At 57.3% G+C, this 24,739-nt stretch overlaps 1 protein-coding gene across 1 annotated transcript in view; it reads left to right on the top strand.

Annotated features, from left to right (window-relative positions):
- The first annotated feature begins 6,726 nt into the window (after positions 1-6,726).
- The window catches only part of SEPTIN9 (septin 9), a 151,823-nt gene continuing 133,810 nt past the window's right edge, over positions 6,727-24,739 (top strand). The window contains exons 1-2 of the mRNA XM_035025907.1: positions 6,727-6,822; positions 21,018-21,074. Of these exons, the coding sequence (XP_034881798.1) occupies positions 6,804-6,822; positions 21,018-21,074 (76 nt within the window). The 5' untranslated portion in view covers positions 6,727-6,803. The remainder of the gene's footprint in view (positions 6,823-21,017; positions 21,075-24,739) is intronic.

Genomic DNA, 24,739 nt, shown 5'->3' with positions numbered 1-24,739 from the left:
TGTAAAAGATCCGAAGGCCAGACAAAGCTGTGAAAGTATACCAACATCGACCTCGAACACGGGTGTCTACGCACACAGGTAAGAATATCCATTGATAGGAGCCTGTCCGGACGTGTATACATGGTGTGGGTGGCTGTTTTCTCAGATGGTGAGAGCAATATACGTTCATCATGGAAAACACGGAAAAATACAAAGAAGAAACCAAGCCACCCATAATCCCACGACGGGTAGGCACTGCCGTTAGCATCCGGTGTAACATTTCCTATATTTTAATGTTTCTTTTACTATAGGCGTCATCTTTCTGTTTTCTAAACAAGATCTCTGCGTACCTACGGCCCTTGCAGCCTTCTTTTTGTTTTTTAAGTAAACTCTGTGCCCAACGCGGAGCTCGAACTCACCACCCAGAAATCAAGAGTCGCACGCTCCACTCCACCAACTGAGCCCAGCCCGCAACCCTCATTTAAAAAAAATAACTTATTGACGGGGTGTCTGGGTGGCTCAGTCATCAAGCGTCTGCCTTCGGCTCAGGTCATGGTCCCAGGGTCCTGGGATCGAGCCCCGCATCGGGCTCCCTGCTCAGCGGGAAGCCTGCTTCTCCCTCTCCCACTCCCCCTGCTTGTGTTCCCTCTCTCGCTGTGTCTCTCTCTGTCAAATAAATAAATAAAATCTTAAAAAAAAAAAACTTATTGAGGTGAAAATCACATAAAGTAAAATAACCATTTAAGGCGAGCAAGTCGGTGGCATTTAACACATTCATGGTGTACAAACATCACCCCTATCTAGTTCTGAAACTTTCCCCAAAGTCTTCCTTTGGCACTTCTTGAACGCTAAAGCTGTTCCTGAATACTGGCTTTAATTCCCTGCACTGCCGGCAGGCTGCTGAGAAGGTCCAGTGCACACCTGTTGTCCGTGTGTCTGTCTTCCCCTCCCAGTGCCCAGCAGACTCTGGGAGGGATCTTGACAGCCGAGACCCACCCTCGATGCCCAAGCACAGACGCCACTGCCCAGCTGATGGGTCCCCTTGGATGCTTGGAAGCCTCCCCAACACGACATGCCTGAAGCTCAGCCGGTCCTCCATCCGTCCCTCTTTCGTCTCTCTGAGCCGTCCTGATGCAGCCCATCCCCAGGCCCGGGTGACTTTACCTCTGGGGCTCCTTTCTGATACTCTGCAGTTTCTCTCTTTGCATCTCACCATCCCCCTGCCCCGACCCCCATCATCGTCCCAGCCTGGAACACTGACTCAGGCTCCCCCTGGACTCTGGCCTCCTCCTGTCGTTTGCAGTCCAGCTAGACGGCTATTCCAGAGTGCCAGTCTGCTCATGCCAGCCCCACTTCTCCCTCTTAGAACCTTTCCATGACCTCCCGTTCTTTTTTAGGGTAAAGGTCCAAGTCATTAAAGTGCCTGTGAGGCCTGCTTCCTCCACCATCTCGCCAGCTTCTCTAGGCTCAAGCCTCCTTCGTCCTCCTCCAGTTCCTTGCAGGGACCACATTTCCTCCCCCCACAGGGCCTTTGCACAGGCTGTTCTCTGCCTGTCGTCTCCTTCCCCTCCGTTTTTCCTGGTTAATCCTGGCTCATCTTTCTGACCTCAGCCCAGTCCCCCCTCCTACAAGAAGCCCTCCCTGACCCCGGACCAGATGTGAAGCTTTTAGTGTATACTCTGACTTCACCTTCTTCTATGTTGGTTTGGTTAATGTCTGTTTTCCCGACCCAACTAGGAGCATTAGAGGGAAGGGGCCATAATGAGTAATCAAGAAATATGTGTTGAATCAGCCAATGAAAAAACAATGTAATTAAGAGAATAAAGCTCCTGACACATATTTGCCAGAGTGCTTTCCGGACATGTGGGAGCCACGCACTCTCCCACAGTGCAAATGCAGGTGTCAGAGCGGCCACGCCTTTACCGTAAACTCTGCACATGCAGCAAGGCCTCAGTCATCTAACAAGTTCAAGCTCAGGGATGGCACAAGTTAGAGAACAGTCAGCAGCAGATATGCTGAGCCGAGCTGAAGAAGCAAAGAAAGCCACACACCTGGCGTGACCGGGGCCGGTTAAGAACAGAGGACAGGAGCAATCCCCCTGGATGGCTTGTCAGAGCCAAGTCTGACCACTTGGGCCTGGAAACCTGGGTGGGATGTCCAGGGAAAGGACTAGCAAGACGTTGACGGAAGACAGAGAAGAAAAGGTGAGCGGAGGCAGGGGGCACGGGCGGTGGCTGGGGCCGGAGGTCTCAGGCCGGCAGACGATGCGGGAGGTGCAGTGTGGGGAGCATGTGAAGGCTCATCTCGCTGGCATCTGGGCTGGGAAGACCCAGAGACCAGGACTGCCGACCAGATCGCCACTTGTGGCCTCCTTGGGGCATGCCGCTTCTAAGATGGTCCCAAAGCTTGCCTGCCTCCCGGTATTCAGGGCGGCCACCTCCGTGATCAGATTACGAGCTCATGGTTTCCATCTTTCCAGCAGACCGTCTTCCCTTGATGGAAAAGTTGCTGAGTCGGGGAGTCCCACGTGTCAAGGAGCTCAGTTCTAGCTGGTGCAAAACTGAGGCCTTCAGTTTAAGAGCCTCCACGGAGCTCAGTTCTGGCAACAACCGCATGAACTTGGATGTGTATCCTTCCCTCACTGAACCTTCAGATGAGACCCTGCCCCAGCCAGCCCCTGGACTGCCATCTATGAGACCCTGTGCAGCCCCGAGCCCAGCCCAGCCACGCACATATTCCTGACTCCCAGAAGCCATGCGATGTTAACCATGTGTCATTTTAAGCCACTAAGTTTGTGACAATTTGTTACACAGCAGTAGTTAACGGATACACTCCCTGTGCCTTGGCTTCCTCATCACAAAGAAGTCTGGAGCGGCTCAAGTTTAAGGGTTATAATGAAACAATAGGCTCTCCCACATTCAAAGGGAGGGACATAGGGAAGAACACTAAGGTCACAGTGTGGAAGGGGGATGGAGACAGTGCCGTGGCCGTTTTTCGGAAATATGCTCTGACACGGCCCATCCTTGGGCCACAGCAACCCACATGCTCCCACATGCAAAGTACACTCACCCGCCCCCAAGACCCCTGACGTCTGGTCCACGTGCTTTGGGCCCAGACTCCAGGTGCAGGATCCAGTCTAGTCCTTAAGGCCACCTGGTGCAGATGGGTCTCTGGGGGAGGGTTCCTCAAGTCCTACGCCCCTGCCTGGGGCTGTTCTCTGAGTCACACTTCCTCTTTCATAAGAAAACAGAGTTTGCAACTGAATAGCTTTCTCAGGCTGCTTCCTCCTCTAAAAGGCTGAGAGTCCAAAAACCTCTTTTTTCATTTTGCCTCGTCTTTATCCCATTTAGTCCAAACCTAATTCCTTTAAAACCTTGGGGGCTGCCTATGTGTTCATTTAAAATCGGCTCCTTGCATTAAAAACCCTACCCACAAAACTTTTTTAAAAATGAATAGACTGTGTGTGTAAAGAGTTGTTTTAGGGTTAGAGAAAAGGGGAGCAGAAGGCACAGAGCGTTCCCGTGGGCCCCGCACGGCCCCCCACTCCGCCCCCAGCATTCCCTCTTCTTCACATCTTGCATTCGAGTGGTACATTTGTCACAACTGATGGGCCAATATTGATACATGATAACTAAAGCCCACAGTTCACATTACGGCTCACTTTTTTTTTTTTTTTAAAGACTTTTATTTATCTGTTTTAACGAGAGCACAAGCAGGCAGAGCGGCAGACGGAGAGGGAGAAGCAGGCTCCTCGCTGAGCAGGGAGCCCGATGTGGGGCTCAATCCCAGACCCTGGGATCATGACCTGAGCCGAAGGCAGTCGCTTAACCGACTGAGCCACCCAGGCGCCCCCACGGCTCACTCTTGTTGCACATTTTTCCCTGAAGTCTTCCCCAAGGATCTGACAGTCCCATCTGGACTTCCTTGTTCTGAGGCCCTTTCTTACTTTGAGAACCCTTTGCTGGCTGCAGAGACAGTTCCAGCTTTTCTCATTTCCTCGCAATTCCACTTGAAACTCAAATCGTTTGCTCTTGGTTCATCTTTCTCCTTTGTCATTTTATTATAGGCAGAGCCTTCTGCCTCCCCCTGGAAAGCCCCTTAGCTAGATCATCAAGTTCGCGAGCACACTTTCCGTCTGTTTTCTATACCACTGCAGACACCAGCTTTGCTAAGCTTTCTGCCACCACTTGGTGAAGGCTTCCTGTCCACCAGAGGGCCATAGCACTCTTTTTTCTTTTTTTTTTTTTTTAACATTTTATTTATTTATTTGAGAGAGAGAGAGTGCACACGAGTGGGAGGGGGAGGGGCAGAGGGAGAGGGAGAAGCCGACACCCCACTGAGCAGGGAGCCCTATGCAGGGCTCAATCCCAGGACCCTGAGATCACGACCCTGAGCCGAAATCAGGAGTCGGCCGCTTAATCAACTTAGCCCCCTAGGTGTCCCCATACGTTGCTTTTCTAATCAATACATCCGCCTCGCAAGCTATGTAAGACATTGTCATTACATTTATAGGAGCAGAAACTGAGACTCAGAGACGTCATATGGCTTGTCACAAGCCACACAATAGGTGAGGGAGCTGAGTGTTGAAAAAAAGTTTTTAAAACGTGGCCAGCACAGTGGCCTGGGGACGTTTCCTGATGAAGCAACATAGCAGTATGTGAATCAGTAACTGTTAAAGGTGTCATTTAAGATGATCTTGAGCCATGAGAAAGTTTGGTATACTCTATGAAGGCAAGTGATTTTGTTATACGTTTTATTAGAGGGTGTCCATAAAAAGAATGAAAATAAAATTTTTGTGCTTAAACAACCTTCATGCATCTTGAAAGCCATGCACTTGTACAGAACACCTCACTGCCCCTCCTTCCCTCCCTCCCTCCCTCTCATCCTTCCTTCAGAGTCTTGGGAATGTTAGATGTCCTGAATCACTACAACCCAGGGGTTCCTGGTTCCTGGGTGCCCAGGTACCTGTGAATTATGACCCACAGGCAGAAAGGTGAGCGTCGAGAGAGGGGCCAACCCAACAGAAAACATCCTCCATGACTCCAGGATGCAGCTACTCTGAGGATGGATGAGCACCGGGGCATCTCTGACGTGAGCTAAATAAAATGAACAAAGCCGACAATTCGACAGACTCTTGAGAGGTGGTTGGGCTCCGGGAACCAGAGGCCTCAGTGTCAGGGCCGTACCGTGCCTTCTGGCTGAATCAGAACAAAGCTTGAATTTGCACACATGGCAGTTAGGGGTGTTGTGTTAGTTCAAGTGACGACTGGGGGGGAGGGGCGTGGGGGGCGTGGCCATCCCAGAATCTACTGACAGCTGCTCATAATTCATCTATATCCCCAGGCCTGGGGCTGCTCACCTCCTTCACACCCCTGCCCTGCCTCAGCCTACCATCCCTAGATAAGGAGTGGGAGGTTGGCCCGGGCAGAGTCCAGGGTCTACTCTGGTCCAGTTGACTCTAACCAGGGGTTGGGGAAGGTCACCTCGCTGGACAGATTTCTGACGATGGGGAGCAGGTGGGAAGGACTCACCCACTGAGCCACATGTACCCGAGTTCTCATTTATAAGGGTTGCCCACTCCCTGGCGGGAAATAAAAACGCTTCTTGGACCCCCATGGAAAGTAAAGGAGAAGAGGGGAAGAGAGTGTTGATGAAGCTAAGCCTACTTTCTCCTGTGTGCTGTTTGGGATGGCGGCCAGGAGCAGGCAGCGCTGAGCCCTTACTGAGAACTTGCGTGGATCTCCTCCACCACTCCTGTCTTACCTGGGGGCCTGGGCTGGCAAATCTGGAAGGGCCGGCCGGGTGCGTCTCTCTGCGCTTGTGAGACATCGCGCCTCGGGCTCCGCCAGGCCCTTCCCTCTGCCTGGAACAGCCTGCCTCCCCAAACCTTGGCTACCTGGCAGATTCCTACTCATTCTTTAAAACCTTGAATTGGCACCACCTTAATACAACTCTGGCATCATCCTCTAGACAAAACGCTTCACTTTCTTCCTGTACGTTAAAAAAAAAAAAAAGTTTTATTACGGAAAATTTCCTTAAGGATACAAAAGCAGAGAGACTTCTGTACAACTTTTGCCAGGGAATGCACACTCTCATCACTGCCTGTACTACACGGGTTGGAAAGCCGAGTGTCCCCCTGCGTCTGCTCTTCAGAGCCGCGCACAGTACCTGGAATAGGCGGATCAATGTTTCTCAGATGGGACAGAAATGAGCTGATACAACGCGCCCATTTTACAGATGTGGAAACTGAGGCCCCCCGCTCATCAGAGGAGTCGTGGCAGTCTGTCTTTTGACTCCTAGACAGGTAGAGAGACAGGTACCCGGCCCACCCTGCCCTGCCCTGGGCAACTAAACTGGAGTCCGGCTCTGCCGCCCACCCCCCCGGGGGGCAGGCCCGCTGGGCCACCGCCTCGCCCCTCGGCCTGAGCGCGCGGGCCGCTCCCCGCGCTCCCTCCTTCCCCCGCGGTCACCTGGGCCCCCGCGCCCGGACTCGAGCCGGGGAAGGAGCTGCGACGCCCCGGGACCAGCCCTTCGCGCTGGGGGGTGGGGGTAGGGGTGGGCGGTGCAGGCCGGCGCGGGCCACGAGGCGTCCGCACCCTCGGACGTGCTGCGTCGGGCGCAGGGTCGGGGCCGCAGGGCCGCGCCAGGTGCAGCGCGGGGCGGGGCCGGGCGCACCTCCACGGGCGGGGGCGGGGCCGGGGCGGGGCGGGGCCGGCCCTCCTCCGCCCCACCCCGCGCTCTCCGGGCCCGGGATTAGCGACCCGGGAGCCCGCGCCCCGGGGCCTCGCCGCCACTTTCCTGGGAGCGGCGGCCGCGGCGGCACCATGAAGAAGTCGTACTCAGGTGGGCGCCGCGGCCGGAGCGGGGAGGGTCGGTGTCCCGGGACGAGCCCCTCTTACCTGAGCCGAGGCGGTGGCGGGTGGGGACGGCGCGGGCCGTTGCGCTCCCGCGCGTGGGGCCTTGGCGCCCGGCCCGTGTTCGCAGCCCCCGCGCCGGACCCGGCTCCAGGGCCCTCCGGGCGGTGAGCCCCTCGACGGACTCGGCGCTGCCCTTTGCTCCCAGGCCGCGGGGCCTGCGCGCGGGTCGGGACCACCGGTGAGGGGGGCGGGGGCAGGGCGGGGGGGGAGTCCTGGCGCTGAGGCCTCTGACCCCTGTCACGGCTGGCCCCGCTCCCGACCTTGCCCAGGGTCCCCCGCCGCCGTCAGCCACTGCTCGCTCAGGTGTCTGGAGGGGCCGCCGTGGGGGCCGCTGCCCTCGGCTGGCCGTGCTTCCGGCTCGCCCTCCTTGCCCCTTGCGCCCGACTCTCCAGGCGCCGCCCGCGGGTCCCGGCGTGCGCGTACGGGTGTGTGTGCAGGGGGTCGTGGGGTGGAGGATTTCCTGGGGCTCAGCCTCCAGGGCTGCTGGTGGCCCAGGCCGCAGCATCCTTTCTTCAGATGAACTGTTTGTTACCCCTCTACCCGGTGGAGCTTGGGAAGTTCGCCACATGGGACCATCCAGCAAGGCCCGGGCTTAGGACCGCGGGTTCATCCGGTGGGTCTCAGAGTGCGTCCCCCACCCCCGGGTGCTGGCAGGTCTAACCTCACACACGTCGGGGAGGCCTCACTGGCTCGCATCACTCTGAAGTTCCATTTCACAGATGGGCCAACTGAGGCCACAAGCATGGAAGGGCAGACAAGGGTAACCCAGATCTCTCTTTCTCTCTCTCTCTCTCTCTTTCTTTCTTTCTCTTTTCTTTTCTTGTCTTTTCTTCGTGGTCCCCCCACCAAAGGATCCTGGCAGGATCCGTTGTCCTCAGTTCTCAAATAATAAGTAGCATCTCCTCTTTTGCTCACCTTGCAAACTGTGTTCCTCCCCTTAATCTATTTGGACATGAAGTCTTCTGCCAAGGACTCATGAACTGATTTTTACTGATAAAGAGGACAGCATCATGGGACTTAGTTGGAGCTGAAGAGGCCATTCGGGCCACCCCCCTGCCTTTGGGCCATTTCTCAGTCTCCTGCTTTCCGTATTCAGGAACTGAAACGAGTAATAAAGAATAACTTGTCTCAAAGAGGGTTACTCAGAACTTCCTTTAAAATACTCTTCTGGGTCAGTGGCTTAGAATTTCAACTTTTACCTCCTTGTTGCAAACGGCACGGCCCTTCAGACACCCCCGGCACAGCTCTATCTTGGGAGCGTGGGCGCGTTGATGTAATGGGGGGGGGGGCTTCCAGGTGGCATATGCTGGGATTTGGCCCTCGGCCTCCCTTCCTCCCCAGCATGCTCCAAATACTTGAGATGGTTGTGGGCATTGCTGCCGTGTGCGGCCCTCTCCCTTGGATCGCTAGCCCAGTGCATCCCAGGGACCTCGGTTGGCTCCCGCCCTAGGCTCCTTGTGCTTCACCTCCTGCTGGTGGGTCTGGACAGTGGGGGCGATATGGGTCCTGCCAGGTCATAGGTCCTTGGCATTTTCCTGGGGAGCCTTTGAGACCTCCGTGGATGCCAGAGGGCCCCTGAAGCAGGCTTGGGCTCCTCTCCTCCAGGCCTTCTCCCCCTCCCCCCCAGGTAAATTAAAAAAAGAAAGATGAAGCTTTGTGTAATAAATGGAAGTAGGGTTTATGGGGTGAGTAGGAACTAGCTCTTGTAAAGGCAGCCTCCATGGCTCCTGTGTTTACCTAACGGGGCGGGGCCCTGGAGGATGGGAGCAGGGAGGGCTTGGACCACTTCCAGTTTGTTCCCCTGCTGGCAGTGGTCCAAGGCGGGCTGGGTCACTCTGTTGCAGTTGTATGGGATTGGGCTGGAGGGGCCTGGCCCAGGGGCGGGCTGGCCTCTTGGCCTCGTTCTGAGCCTGTCCCAGTTCTCTTGGTGCGCCCTGTTCAGAGGGGTGCTCTGCAGAAGTCAGACTGACCCCTAGGGAGCATCAATGCTATGAAATTAAGGAGAACCCAAACAGTGTTAACCCCCCACCCCAGGGCTGAAAATCCAAGGACAGCTGAGAAGGCTTCTATTTTCTGCCTGGACTGAGTGGGATCATTGCTTCTGGACCTATTTATGGGCTCAGAAAGAAATCAAGTGTTTATAATGGGGTCCTCTGTAGAGCTGGTTTTGAGCACTCACGAGTCTCTGAAACGGGGAACATTTTTAAGCTATGCCTTGGGGTGCATCCCAAGTGTCTTGGGGCTGTACGCATTCATTGAACACACGCCATGCGTTGGGCACCCACCGCCAGGGCCGCGAGGGGACAAAGATGCTGAAACGACGGGGGTCCTTGCTGCATGCTCACAGGGGAGACGGGAAGCAGGCGAGACACCAGCTGGATGACACCCGCCCCGACCTGAGCTGCAGGCTCCAAATGCTACCAAACACCCTGGAAGGAGGGATCCCAGGCCTGACGGGAGGTTTGAGTGGGAGGCAAGACTGAACTGGGCCCCGAGAAATGAGAGGTGGGAGTAGGTGGAGAATAAAAAAGGGCTTTCCAGGTGGGGAACAAAGCGAAGGCCCACTCCAGCCTTTTCCTGGATCCACCTCACCTGCTGTTCTGGTCCACAGGCAGCGTGGCCCAGGGGCCAACTGCAGGGCTCCTGGAAGCCAGTCCTAGGCTGGCACCTCCTCGCTGTGCGACAGGGTACTTGATCTCACTTCATTTGTTAAACAGGGTTGATGCTGATTGGTTGTGAGGATTGCATGAGCCCCTGCGTATAAAGGCCTGGAAGCCCCTGCCCTGTACCTTGGTGGCTGCTACCGTCTTCATCATTCTTACCAGCTGTAGGAAGGCCGAGAAGGCCATATGTTCCTCCCCTTTCCCAGGAAGCCGGGAAGATGCCCGGTCCTCCCTGCACCCTCTGCTGCTTCGGAGGCCAGGAGTGAGGCCCAGGCTTCTCCCTCAGGCCCTCAGCGTTGGAGGCGGCTGTGGTCTGAACCCCCCTGGTTTTCTGGTGGTCTGAGTTTGGGGCTTCTCACTGCACGTCGGGTCATGGGGACCTGGCCTTTCAGTGTCCCTGGCTCCCCTGGGAATCCTCTTGGGCACAGGCGCTTACCTAAGGCCCACAAACCACAGAAACGGGGAGCAGGGGCTGGGGATTGTTCTGCGGGTGCACTTGGGAATTAGTCTGAGATTCTGTGTGGCTTTCAGGATATTCCCAAAGGGGTACCTGGCCTATCAGACGTTAAAGAGCCTTCTCCAGAGGCCTGGGTAGGAGGCTGGACCCCAGGGGAATGGCCTGAAAGAGACTATGTCTGGGCTGGCCCCTGGGAAGTGCAGCCTTCCTCACACCCAGTGCCCTAGAAGCTGACTTATGGGACGGGAGAGGAACCTCTGAGAATACTTCCCCAGTGAGCTAACCCCGGGTTGCCCGGTGAGCGTGGGCAGGGGGCTAAGGCAGGGTTCTTCCTCTTCTTTATCCCGGCCCCTCCCCCCACCCAGTCCTCGCTGCCCCTTGTCTCCTTGAGTCCAAGCCTGTTTGCTCTGGCTCATTTGGGGACCTGGGTAGAGAGAAAGAGCTATGAAGTGCAGTTAGTCTGTGGCACCGTGGACTTGTGCCCAGGACCGTGGGACTCGTGGACCCCTGGAGCCCCCCAGTCGTGAGCAAGCTGGCCGAGCCTGAGACCTGGGGCCATCCTTCTTGCGGGCCCGTTGCAGAGGTGGGGAGGCACGCTCAGGCATGGGTGGTGGGCCTGCTCGCCCTTCTGGCTCACCCCAGCTCCCAGGCACCTGCCCGGCAGCATCTTCCCAGCCAGCCCAGAGGGTTCTGAGAGTCCACTGGCATGCACCTGAGTTTGAGGTAGCCCACCTTCTTCCCGGAGATCCACCCCCTCCAAGTAGCCAGTTCGAGTCAGGACAGGTGCAGAGGGGACATGGGATTGCCCCTCCGGAGCAGAGGCCTTGAGCCCATGAGCCGGGCAGACATGCTCAGAGCTCTCAGGAGGGTGTCAGCAGAGGGCATCTCACCTGAGGACCCAGGGACCCCACTAGCAGGAAGAAGGTTCTCCCCACCCCCCACCCAACCCCTTGGGCAGCGCTGTGAGACTCTCCTGCCCATTCCAGGCTGCCCCACGTGGACGGGACCTGGGGGTGGGGCCTTGTTTCCGCACTGCTGTTTGTCCATGGGTAGCGTTGCGTGGGCCGTGCAGTTTGTCTAAGATGTGCTTGATAAGGAAGGCTCAGCACACAGCAGCGCAGGGCCCAGCCTGGGGCGAGGAGCGCCAGTTCCTGGGCGGATCCTGCTGGTGGCCTTGGGGGGTGGGCAGGTTGGAGAGAGGCCCCAGGCCCCAGGGGTGTGAGCCTCTGTGTGGGGAGGGAGGTGACTGTGGGGTTCCTGGCTCTCTCTGTTGGAGCTATTATCTTGGAATGCCCAGCTCTAGGCGTGGCCTGGGGAGTGGCGGGGGGGGGGGGGGGTCTGTGGGTGGGAGAGGCCTGTGCAGAGCACACGAGGGACCCAGCCTCCCAGAGGGACGGGGGCTGAGCTGTGGGGTGCCTGTCTCCCCAAGCTTCCTGGCCTGTTTTGACTCTCCTGTGGGTTTAGTCCCTCATTGCCAGAGCGCTGCCGAGTGCCAGGCTCTGCACGTCCTTCCTGCTCCCCGGTGGCTCTCATTGACGCTCAGCAAGGGTGGCCTGGCCTTGGGTCCCCAAGGTCGAGTGTGGCACTCTGCTGCCAGCCCGGTTTCTCTCTGCCTTATCTCCCTGTCCCCGCCCGGGGCCCGGGTCCCTTGCAGCCTGCGTGAAGGGGGGCATTGAGCGGCTGCCGGCTGCCGGCAGAGGGGACAGCGGCCCCCAGGCGTCTTGCTGTCAGTGGCCTTTTGGAGGCTCTTTAACAACTGAGCTTTGTTCCCGGCCGAATCTGACCTGGTTCTCTGGAGCGTGACTGCTGGCTGCCTGCAGGCCTCCAGGACAGGAAAAGGGGCAGTGGCAGGGAGAGTAAGAGGATCCGGGTCACAGGGTGGCCCTCGAGCCCAGGCTGCCTGCCTTCTCTGGCAGGAACGCGCGTCACCGGTCATCCTCCAAAGGCTGCTGGCTCCAGGCCCCACGCGGCAGGTGTGGGCCCCACAAAGTGCCGGGTGGGGGGAGGAGGCCTGGGAAGACCTCCGTCCTGCTGGCTGACGCCCCCTGGAGAGTCAGGTCTTCTGCTGGCCTGGGGTTTCAGAGTGGGGCCGAGATAGGATGGGGGGGTGGCGGGGGGCGGTGGTTGTCTGCTGTCCTCTTTCTGGCTCACCCGGGGCAGCTTCCGGGACGTGCAGTGACGCCTGGGTGGTGGCTGGGCCTGCACCTGGGAGCCAGGGGCTGGTCACACAGCCGTGCGAGTCCCTGAGAGCTGAGCCAGGGCCCCCGGTCCTGGCCCGGCCAGGCATGTTGGGGCAGCAGCTGAAAGGCGGGCGGCAGCGGCCGTCTGCCCGTGCTGGAGATCGCTCCTGGGGAGCGTGGTTACCAGGAGGGGCCAGGCAGAGGTAGGCTGGCAGGCGGCCTCGGGCTTGGCCCACACCTCCATCTGACCCGCATCCTGGGGCTCTCACAGACGTGCCAGGGACCGTGCTCCTGTTTCCCCCCGCCAGGATCAGATCCCAGTGGGAGAATAATGCTCCTGTAACCCAAGCCACTTGGAAGTGGGTTAAATCCAATCCCTGTTGTCTTCTAGCCTGTTAAGGACTAATCCGCTCAGAGGGATTTGGGGGTTAGTTCACAAAACGTGCTAAGAAAACCGTGACTTTGGCTCTGTATCCGCAGGTTCAAACACGTGTGTGTCGAGGGGCAGGTGTTGGATGGTTGTTGCACAGAGGTGAGCCAGTGTAGACGCTGTGGGGGACACAGGTGGTGGCGTAACCTCCCAGGGCACACCGCGGCGGCAGCGTGAGGCCTCCTGGCCGGTGCGGTGAGGGGCTGAGGGGCCGAGGCGTGGCAGACCCTCAGCTCTGGTGAGCCAGCCATTCTGGACGGCAGCGCCTTCCTGCTAGCTGGGGCTTGACGCTCCAGCTGCCAGATCTCTGCATACAGTTTTGGGGTTTGTTTTCTTAAAGAAAAGCTTTCTAAAATACACACCGTGCGTCTCTCCTTTCTCTTTTGTCTTTCCACACCTGCCCCCCGTGGTTCGTTTTGTTCATTACTTATTGCCAATGTGAATAGGAAATTGCGAGAGCAAATTCTTCAGTCCCATCAGTCATAACTTTGATTTCTGTGTGCCCTCGGCCATAGGCACAGCATTTGGTTATCAAAAGGATATAACGTATTTTCCCAGAGGTAGGCATTCCCTACGAAACCATTTTAATTCTGCTCTTTCCACCTGAAATCAGATCTCATGCATGGACTGCAGAATTCTCACTTTACTGGCTCTGCAGAGTGCATGTCCCCTGATTGACTTAACCATCCTCTTACTAGCTGCTGACGCTGACCCTCTTCTGGGATGGCGGCGGGGCGGGGGGGGGGGGGCGCGGAACGTGCCTCTAATCAAGGGTTCTGTGCTGAGGTGAAGATGTTACAGTAGCCGTGCTCCCAGCTGTGGCACATGGGTTGTTTGGATACTGAAAATTTCTCCAGGTAATTAGCTTAATAAAACACTGTACATGATGACTCCTTTTTTCCATCATTCCTGGGATTGCCTCCAAAACCAGAAGAGTGTTCTTATTGCAGCATTCTGTAAGGAGGCTTGATGAACCGAAAATGCCATTTGCTCTGCTTATCAATCTGTTTCGAGGACTGACTTGTTTAAAAGATCAGCCCCGGATCCGAATGGTGGAGCCCCAACCCCCAGTGGGATGGTGTTTGGAAGGGGGCCTTTGGGAGGTGATTCTGTTTAGACAGTCTTGAGGGTGGGGCCCCCATGGTGGGATTGGTGTCCCTATAAGAGGAGGAGACTCCAGTGTTCCCCCTACTCGCCATGTGAGGATAGACAAAAAATTTTTTTTATTAAAAATCAATAAAAGCAAAGACTGGCGAAGCCTTCCACGTATCCCGGGGGCACCTACCTCCTGCTCCGTTCTGCTGTAGTCAGCAGTTTCTCATGGCTTCTCGATTTTCCCTCGGGTCCACTGGCCCTTTGTGAATCTGCTCGTCTTTCTCACATGTGCAGTTTGTTCATGGTGTGTGTTTCGATGTCTAACCAGGACACAGAAATCACTCGAGGACTTGGAACAGAAGCACTTCCATGTAAGGTCTTTGCTATACGGATGATGGAAAGAAACAGCCATGGGCAGATCCACCTTGTGTGGGGTCTATACAACTCTTAAAAAAAGTATGAACATGATTCCTTGTTTAGAATGAGGAAAGAAATAACACCGGATTGTAAATTTTATTTTATTTTTTAAAAAGATTTTGTTTTTAGGGACAACTGGGAGGCTCAGTCAGTTAAGCATCTGCCTTTGGCTTGGGTCATGATCCCAAGGTCCTGGGATGGAGCCCCACATCAGCTCCCTGCTCAGCAGGGAGGCTGCTTCTCCCTCTCCCTCTGCCTGCCGCTCCCCCTGCTTGTGTGCATGCACTCTCTCTCTTTCTCTGTCAAATAAATAAAATCTTAAAAAAAAAAAAACTTGTTACCCTTTAAAAAAAAAAGGTGTGACTTCACACAGAGTTTGTGGTACTGCCACAATTTTTGCCCTACACACACAAGAATTCTGATATATTCTATCTCTAAGATAATTTCTGTTTTAAGAAAGAAATAGGAAAGTATGGGGCATTTGTAACTTTGTATTTATTTCTGACCAGAGATACTTTGTGTTTTGACTCCCCATGGAAGAGAAGTGAATTCTCTGCTTACAACTTTGTGTCTGGCGATCAGAATGATTTTCCGTGGACTTTCCCGTGGCCTAGTTTCTGGCTCTGCACATTCTACATCTCACTTTCCCGCCACTGCCCACATTTTTCTGGCAGGCACTCAGGTCATGTTCACATCTTATCCCTTCTGATTCCGCACAGCAGACAGATTGGAGTGGTCATCGGAAGGAGTGTTGCTGGACTGCCACCTGGGGATGGCCAGCAGGCCCCTAAGTAAACACAGACATGCCTGTGAGCCATGTAGATACAACCCAGCTGAGTCCAAACTATGTATGTATATCTTCCCATCCAACTTGTCCTTGGCGGGAGCCCCCGGATGCCAGCCCCCCCGCCCCCCGCGTACCTTACACAGGAGGAGTGTGATGGGCAGGAACTCAGAGTGGACATAGACAGTGATTTTACCTGATTGGGTATAAGATGTTTTCTGTTTTGCAAATTTTACAAAAACGTTTGACCCTGTGGATGTGTTGTTAGGGCCCTTTTCATGCCAGCCAAGGGCCCTGAAGCTTCAGGTTCCTTGGCTTCCTGGAGACAACCTACGGATTAGCCGCAGGAAGCCACCACCCCTCTCCCAGGTCAGAGGGTCAGAGGGAGGAGGTCATGTCCCAATCCACGATCACCTGATGGTAGTGGGGCAAAGGTGGGCCTGCCCCGCCGGAACTGCAGCTTTCAGCAGAGACAAGATCTGCTGCTGGAGAAACCTCCCAAGGCAGAGAGAGGGGAAGGATCTACCCCGTCTCCCACCTCGCAGTCTTCTCCCAAACCCCCCACTGGTTGGCAGGCCTGTGGACCACAGCTCTTCTGCCCCTCGAAGGAGAGCCTGGGAGGGGCGAGGAATGGAGGAATACACTCACGCTTAAAGATTATCTGTTGTTTATCTGAAATTCAGGTTCAACTGAGTGTATTTCATATGGCAATGTAGTTTATATGGGTGGGACCCCAGAGTCCAGATGTCTAGGGACCTTGGTCAGCACTGATGGTCATGTGACAGACCGGGCTACCTGGTGAGAGCTGAGCAGAGCCCCCCATGTGCATAAGCTGTTGGCACCTTCCCGACCCGTGAGCCGGACCCCCGTGTTGGCTCCCCACGAGGCTGTGAGGGCCGCCGGGAGAGCCCAGGTCACTTTTGGTCACTGTTGTATCCCCCAGTCCTTGAATGGTGCCGGGTGCAGGGTAGATGCTCAGTAATATTTTCATGAGTCTGCATCTTGTAGATACAGAAACTCAGGCTCAGAGAGAGTGAACACTGGCCCAAAGATGCAGTCAGAGCTTGCGACGTGAGCGGGAAGGCCTCCCCACCTCCCCAGCGCCCTGGATAGCGTGCACTTCTGCGGGCAGCAAAGGCGGAGGCTGGGAGAAGAGGGAGGAGCCTATCTCCTGATCTCAGGTTCTTCTCAAGATAAGCCTAGAATTTGACTCTTCACTCCCACCCGCAACCCTTGACTTTGCTGAAGCCCTTCCCAGCTTCTGTGGGCACGTGTGCCGTAGAGAAAGAGGGGTGAAGACTGTGTGTCCCGGGACCCCCATCCTGGGATCGGAGGTGGAGGGGCGGGTGGCTCCGAGCCAAGGTCGCTGCGACCTCCCTGTTCTTTCCTGAGAGACTCAAACTCAGGGGTTTGAAGACAAAAATTGAAAATGGATTCTTTTCTGTTCTTTATTGAAAATGGACGTTTGTGCAAGTTTTCATAGTGTCTCTTCCTGCAAAATGGTGACTTCTTGATTGGAGGAAGGTACTGTCCTGACCTCATTTGTTGTTGGCACAGAGCAGAACCGGGTGCATGTATGTGTATGTGTGTGTGGGGGGGGGCGTCACCCTCCCCCTGGGTCGGGATGTCCCGGCTGTGCACGACCCCAGAGGGGCTGGGCACAGCCGCCAGATCCTGGGCAGAGACGTGGCTCTGACGCTGTGCATGGTGTTGCAGTCATTAAAATCATAACTAATAATAACGGATGAACTCGAGAGTCTAGTGAGATGCCTCAGTGCCTGTTGAACCATTTTGAACTTGTAATTTACTGGGTCCCATCATAAAACCTTGGCCGGAAGGAAGAAATACAGGGCCTTCACACCGACTGCACCCCTGCCTGCATCCCCTGTGGGGGTTGCACGCACAGGGGGATGCCCAGGAGACAGGCCGAGGGGCTCCCCTGGCCGCACGGCTGCTGTGCCGGGTGGGGCTGCAGCTGGGCCGCGGGGCGGAGGGCAGCACGGGCGCCGGGCGGTTTCCCCGGACCGGTTTTTGCTGCCTGCAGGTGGGCTCTGCCCCCGGGCTGCCACGGTGGCTCCGTGCCCCCACCCGGCACACCCTTTCTACCAGGAAAATGCCGCCCGGGATCCCCACCTGGCCCAGCCCTGCCCGGGATCGCCACCTTTCTCTCCAGGACCAAGGAGCCCCCGTTCCTGGTCTGGCATCTTCTTTCCTGCTCCGGAATGCTGCGATTTCATTCGGTTTGAGACGCCGGCCAGGGGCGAGTCCCCCTTTCTGCCCTCTGCTGCCCTCTGCCTCAGTCCCGCGGGCTCGGGGCTCGACCCGGTACACTTTACTGGTGTGTGTCACTGGTCTGGAGTTTGTGACCGCTTATGAAACGGCCTTTGCACCCAGCCTCAGAGTTTCTGGGGTGCCCGGGTCTAGGAGAGCACCCAGATCCTGAGTTCCCCCAAGCGTGACTGTTCCCTCTGGATCTTACACTAACTTACACTTTGTTCAAATGCATCAGCTCGGGGCAGCCAAGCTTTGAGAATTCCTAATTCTAGATCCCTGGGTTCAGGCTGGCGTATGTGGCTGGTGAATAATAAGCATAAAAATAATTTTAAACTTATTATGATTATGATTAATATGCTACTAATGATAATGATTATATAATTTATCGAGTGCTTACTTCGTGCGAGGCGCTGTGCCAGGTGCCCACAGTGCGTGGTGTCGTTTAATCTTGGTCACTCGTGTGCGTGCACCGTGCCCTGTCTGCGGGCTACAGATGGGGCAGCCGACCCTGGAACGGAGACCTCATTTCCCGGGGGGGTGGGGGCTGCAGCTAGCGCCTGGCGAACCCTGGATTTGAACCCTGCGCCTCGGACTGCCGGCTTTCCCGCCTCCCGGGCCTCCGGGAACTCCAGCAGTTGGGTCGGGGATGACTCCAGATGGCCAAATTTCAAATCGCCTCCTCTCCTTCAGAATATGTTTTATTTTAAAATCACATAAAAATAACTCAATTCTCAACTGGAACAACTGAGCCCTTAGATGGCTTGGAGGCCTTTCCGGCTCCCTCTTCGCTGGACTCGAGGCAGGGCCTGAGGAGTGAGGTCCAAGGAGCTTGGATTCCAGTAGCTCTTGGCCGTGGGTCCCTCCCAGGCGGAGGCCTGGCCGAGTGGGCGGCACTGGGCGGGGAGGTTGTGCGAAGGCGGGAGCCGTGGGCCACCACCTCCCGGGCTCGGGAATCAGCATGCCCAGCATCTTCTCCATGCCAGGGGCTGCCTGGCACCAGCCGCGTGTTTTGGGAAATCGGAAAAACAAACAGCATAAATAAAACAAAAACTCCACCCAAGAAATCCGAGACAGATGCTGTTTTCCTCCTAGCCGCCACTCCAGCCCCACCCCGGGTTTGGGGAGCAGAAGGGGGCTTGGAAACCAGATGCCCGGGGCGGGGGTGTGGAACCTGAATGGGACCTCGTCCCTTTTACCTTTGCCGGAAGCAGGATAGGGGCACGGGTGGGTGTCCAGCTCTCTCCAGGGGGAGTCGCAGCCGGAAGCGAGTCAATCCACAGGAATGTTGGGCCCATTCCTTCTCTGTTCCTCACCCCGTACGGTTTCCATACTGGGGACTCGCTGGATTCACAGGCACTGCTGTGGCTGACTGATGCCACTCTTAGCCGGACAGTGGGACCCCTGAGTGGCTCGTGTATGTGTGTGTATTGGGGGGTGATGATGAGATGGTGATTTGCATGGGTTGTTACATGCAGTGTAGCTCCCATTCAGGGGTGTGGAGAGAGGTCACAGCCATCGTGGAAGGGAGGCCTGCCGAGGCCGGGGATGCCCTCGCTCATGCCTCAGCAGCTTTGGGAGCAGGGCCTGTCCCCTCCCGCCCTTCCCTGCCCTGGGCAGCCCACCAGAGACATTTCGGGCCCACCCTCTCCCGGTCTTAAGAGAGCTGTCCGTTTCAGAAGTCCAAGGCAGAAGCTGCCCGCACAGGCCTGAGGCCGTGGTCCAGGCTCCCTGTCCAGCAGGGCCGGCCTGGAATCCCTGTGCTCTGGTTGGACGTCTGAGGAGGGAAGGTGTTCATCGCTCAGCCGTGAGCCGATGTGCGTCAGAGTAGGTGGGCACCGAGGACAGATGCTTGTGTGTCTGCTGGGTGAGATCACTGTATCAGTTGGGGTTCGCCAGAGAAACAGACCAGTGGGGGAACGGGCTCATGTCGTTATGGAGGCTGAGGAATGCCTATGGGCTGCCATCCGCAAGCTGGACACCCCGGTGTGTGTCCCAGTCCCGACCAGGCCGAGAACATACTCCCTTGCTTTGTTCCGTGCATGCCCACCACACTGGGGGGACGGCTTGCTGCATTTAGTCCATCGATTCAAATGCTAACCTCATCTAGAAACACCCTCCCCCACGACACACACCCCCAGAAACCACGTTTGGCCAAATGTCTGGGCACCTGGGAATGCAGTCAAGTTGACCTGGTGTGGCTGGGGTGGGGTGGGGGGCTCTGTAGGAGAACTTGGCATCTGGGGACGTCTGAGCCTCCCTGCCCTGAAATGGCAGTGGTGACACCTGCCTGGTGGGGGTGGGTGGGGAATGGACACGAGCTCGTGACTGTCCTAGGGCCTCGGCACGTGGAAGTGGTCATGACGGCCAGCATTCCCCCCGGCCTCCTGCCAGGGTCAGCTTGGGCCTCCCTGCCTCCTCAAAGCCTCGCTCGTCACTTCAGGCCCTTGAATCTCCTGCCACGTGCATCTCTCGGCGTTGTTTTGTGGTGTGTGGGTTCAACATTTGGGGCACATCTTGGGGTCCTCCCCAGCCCTGGAAAGAGGCTCAGGCTTAGCGGCAGGTATCTGTCAATGCTAGACCCTGCAGGATGCACCGCACCCATTCTGTTGCTAAATCCAGCTTCCTCCAGACGTGGAGAGCATGTGTGTCCCCGGGGAGCCGGGCATGAGGCCAGGTCTGCAGGTCGCCCTGCTTGGAGCTCTGGAACCTCTAGGAACAGCGCTGGCTGCATCCACTCCCTGTTGCCCATAGTTTAGGAGTGGGTTTGTGGAATGGATGTGGGAATAAATGAATATTCCAAGAGACTCTCCGGAGGACTGCAGGAGAGGAGTCAGCACCTCTGACCCCAGCGTTCTGGGTGGGTGTCAGATGGTGGAGGCTGCAGGCAGGTTTCTGGGTTAACCCGGGGCCCCTTCTCCGCTCATCTTGCTGTCTGCGGGGAGGGCCTCTGCTGGCCAGCATGGGGTGTCCCTACAGCTTCAAGGGATGGCTTGGTTGCCCAGGCAGCCCGCTTCCGAAGCAGCAGGATCTGGCAGCAGTCGTGCTCCCCTGCCACTCCCATGGGTCCCCTTCCTGGCAGCCCCGGTTTGCTTGGCTTAGCACCTCCGCAAATCCCCTCGAGTCGGGACTTGCCTGCCGTAAGCCTCTCTGGGAGCACGCACTGGTCCAAGGGTGTGTGTGCCGGGAGAGTGCGCGTGCAACACGAGGCCGTGTTAATCTGGGGCTCCGTCCTTGTTCCCTCCTGGGGCTGTGGGAGAGAACAGCTCATCCTCCACCCTCCCAAATCCAGCCCGGCTCTGCCCAGGCCCAGAGCAGAGGGGGCTGGGTCAGGGACTCTGGTGCAGGGACATCTCAATTCACAGTACAGGTAGACGTGCATTATCCCAGGGGGTGGCAGGTGCCTGACTGGGTGACAGCACCCTCACCATCCTGCAGACAGTCGGGGTGGGGGGGGGGCACACTCGGCCAAGCCCAGATTCTGGAGGTTGATGGGACTTGGGTTCATTCTGGGCTCAACTCCTAGTAGCTGTGTGGCCTCAGGCAAGTTACTCAATCCCACTGAAATTCAGCTGTGAAATGGAGTAGTGAGAGTTACGTGGGAAATGTGTGCAAAGGGCTTGGCCGGTGTCCAGAAGGCAGTGGCTGTCCTTGTGGGTAGCTGCTGGGTCTGCGTGTCACCTGGGAAGACCAGGGCCGCTGGCCCCACAAGGAACTGGTTTCTGGTCCTGGAGCCCATTGCAGGAGCAGAGGTGAGGATGTGCCCTGTGTGAACCACCCCCTAGCGGCCTCGTGTGACCCTTGCCCTCTGCCCCTGTCTTTAGGAGTCACACGGACCTCCAGCAACCGTCTCCGGAAGCTCGGCGACCCCACTGGCCCAGGTAAGTGGCTTGTTCAGCCGTGACCCCCTCTGTTCTTCCGGCCCAGCACTCCGTCCCGCCTGGCCTTCTCGGGTGAGCGGGGCCCCTCGCCTGCGGCCCAGGGAGGCCCTGTCTTTGATGGCTCTGATTCAGGTGGCTTTCAGGCCCACTGACCACAGCTCTGCCGGAGGTGGGCCTCGTGGCGGGGGGGCTCTCTGTAGGGAGGCAGCTCTGGCTCAGGGAGCAGGCCCGCGTGTGCGGGCCAGAGGACAGAGGGGAGAGGTGGATGTGGATGCCGTAGGGCCGCCCCTGCTGAGGCGCTGAGGGACAGGTGGCCTGTGGCGGGTGGCTTTGACCCTGAGCAGCTCAGGGCCAGTCAGTCCACGGACCACTGCTGCTCCCTGCAGAACTGAGGGGGCTCCCGCGACAGAGCAGACACGCAGCGGGGAACAGGTCACAGAAGTGGGCTCTCGGTGGTGGTCTTGGCCGAGCTCTTCTCTCTGCTTTTTCTCTGTGTGTCCATGCGGGTGGCCTCTTTCCAAAGAGGACATTGGGGCCCAGAGATGAAGGATGAAGGGACTCACCTCCCCTAGAGCCCATATCCTCCCTCCAAGACAAGCCCTGCCCTGCAGAGCTTTCTGTGATGGTGGGAATATTCCACACCAGCCGTAGGGGCCACGTGACTCTCGACCACCTGAGAATACATTAAGTTTATTTTATTCATTCAATCACTTGCGTAGAATGACTTAATTAACGTATTTTAAATTAACTTCCACATAATGTCTACATGTAGCTAGCAGCTGTGAAATTAGACAGCCCCGGATCATTCTGGCTACCCCAGAATTCCTTACCCAGATGTTCCCGAGCCTACTTCCGGGGCCATTGCAAACCTCTCTGAGGGCTATCCGTCAGAGGTGTCACCTGCCCGTGGGCTGGGCACCCCCAGGCTCGTGGGGTGGCCGAGGGGCAGCGCCTGGCAGGGAGTGGGGGTGGCAGTATTAGGGGCGTGTGGATGCATAGGCTGGGATGTCCCCACGGCTGTGTCTGAGGCCCCTTGTGGTGCAGGATGGGGCCGGGTGTGGAAAGGGAAGGGTGACGCCCGGCTGGAGGTCTCCAGGGGGGCTGAATGATTCACATCCGTGGTTAAGCAAGAGCTCCGCCCCCCGCAGCCGCGCCGGGCCACTAACCACTGGACTGCCCAGCCGCCCCTGTCTTTCTGGGGAACTTTTCTCTGGGGCCCTTTGCCTCTGCAGCTGGTCTGCTTCTCTGCCCTTCCAGCAGCCGGGCTGGGTCTAGGGGTCTTGCCTTGTGCTGGGGCTGGGGACGGGCTGCTGAGCTCGGGGGTTGAGGTCTCGGGAGACTGGCGCCCTGGGCCGTGGGGACAGTCTCCTCTGGCCCTTGCTTCCCTGTGCTCAGACCAGCCAGTTCTGTGCCGTCAGCACTTGGCAGCCCCTGCCATGGCTCCGCTTGGAAGCCTAAGGCATAATTTGCCGAAGCCCAGAGCTGCAAGCTGGTGATCTGGGTTTTGCTTGGGACCGCCTGCTGACACACGAAACCCTCTCTGTGGGGGCCTGTGCGGGCTTTGCCCCGGGACACCCTTTCCTTGTCTTCCTGGCTCCTCTAATCCCGGCCATCCTGCAGCTAAGACCGGGGTCCCAGCGGGGTTTTCCCTGGAACCCCAGCCTCTCAGCCCGCCCCTCTGACCCTCGCAGGATCCCCATTTAGAGCCGCCGCCCTTCCTTCCCTCCCCCCAGCCTGACCTCTTGTCGCACATGGCCCGGTCGCCTGTGTCCGGGACTCCAGACCCCCAGTGCTCCCAGAGGGCAAGGGACTATCCCAGCGCATCCTCCATGAGCTCAGATTCTTCACGAGGCTGTGTTTGGGACGAGGCCGGGAATGGCCGATTCTGGTACAAGCCACAGTCCATCAGCTCAGGCCACACCCACGGTCAAGCCTTTGACGAGCTCACTCACTTTCTGCCCTTTTTTAAAAAACGGAATTGGTAGACATATAAAAAAAACCTGTTAAGACTAAAATAAGCCAGCCATGCACCCACCATCCCTCTTGAGAAATAAGGTGTTCCAGGTGCGCTGTGAGCCCCCAGGTGACCCTCTCCATGCCCGTCCCACCAGGGTGACCACCTGTTTGAATTCAGAACCGGTCACTGCCGGGCACGTCTGTGTTGCGTGTCTGTGGACGACACGCACCTCGTCCTGTGGATCGGCAGCGTCACATCGGGTGTGCAAGGGGAGTCGGCCAGTAGTTGCTCTTTGCTTTTTCACGCGACAGGATGACTTTGAGATTTATCCACTCGGGGTGTGTGTAGCTTTGTTCATTTATTTTGACCGTAGGCGAGGGCTTCTCTGTGTGGGCAGGCAGAGTTACCTACCCACTGGCCTGTTGTTGGAGGTCCATGGAAGGTTTCCTCTGTTACAGACGCTGCTGGAAACGTTCTCATGTGTCCCCGTGCACACGTGTGTGTCCCCAGGCGGATCGTCTGGGCTGAGGGGATGCCCACACTCAGACCTCCCAAGTGGCCTTCCAGTGTGTTCTCCCACGCTCACCCGCTTGCGGTGCCTCGGGCAGCCTCTCTGGGCTGCTGCCTCCGGGCCACTGTCTCTGGCCAACCTTTGCCCTGGTTCCCACAGCTCACACAGCATTTCCCCTCGGTCAGCTTCTCACCTCCCGCGGCCGGCCCAGCCGGCTGCCCGACCGTCCCCTCTGGGGCTCCTCAGAGCCTCTCCTTCTGCCCGGACATCCGGTGTGTTCTGGGTCCTGCTTTTCCTCCTTCAAATACCTCTGAGATGGGTGGCCTCATCCCTGCTGTAGGGGGTTGACTAACATCCCCCCGGAATTCATGTTCACCCAGAACCTCAGAAAGTGGCCTGACTTGGAAATAGGTCTTAGAAGCATGATTAGTTAAGGACCTGGAGATGAGATCCTGCTGGAGTTAGGGTGGCCCTAAGTCCGACGGCGGGAGTCCTTACAAGAAGGGGAGCAGGGGAGCAGGCCACGTGAGGACACAGGCAGAGATGGAGTGAGGCGGCCACAAGCCCGGGGACGCCAGCACCCAGAGCTAGAAGATGCAGGAAGGGTTTTCCCGAAGCCGCTGGAGGAAGCTGGGCCTTGCCAATACCTTGATTTTGGACTTTGGCCTCCAGAACGGGGAGAGAATCAGCTTCCGTTGTTTTAAGCCTCTTCCTCTGTGGTGATTTGTCACAGCAGCCCCAGGAAGCCCATGCACCATCCCCCTGGGCTCGTGTGGGCGGACGACCCTCTCCCCACAGGAGGATCTCCCTGAAACACTGCTGTCTGGACCGTGTCTCTGCCCTTAATGCAGGTGCCCCATGGGATCCCCTGCAGTTGCTCCCGCCTCACCCCCCCAGTCCTTCTGTCTGGGCTCGCACACCCCTTCCTTGCTCTGGGCCCGGTGAGCTGTCTGCCTCATGCTCAGGACGCCCAACTGTACGCACAGCCCGGCTGCCATCATCACGGCCGTGTGGGCAAAGGGAAAGAGTGTGCCTGGGCCTTGGGGAGCTGCTCAAGGAAGACACAGCCAGAGTCCGGCTGCCCGGGGCCCCCACGGGCACCCCTCGCTGGTGCTGCCCCTCGCACCCATGGACACCTGCTCCTCCTTTGTTCCTCTCAGCTCTCAGCCTGGCCATCCGCCCAGGTCCTGCTTGAGG

Source organism: Mirounga leonina, unplaced genomic scaffold, assembly GCF_011800145.1.
Source record: "Mirounga leonina isolate KUSES-001 unplaced genomic scaffold, KU_Mleo_1.0 Mir_197, whole genome shotgun sequence".
Classification (NCBI taxonomy): Eukaryota; Metazoa; Chordata; class Mammalia; order Carnivora; family Phocidae; genus Mirounga; species Mirounga leonina.
This window is presented reverse-complemented; position numbering and strand designations above follow the sequence as displayed.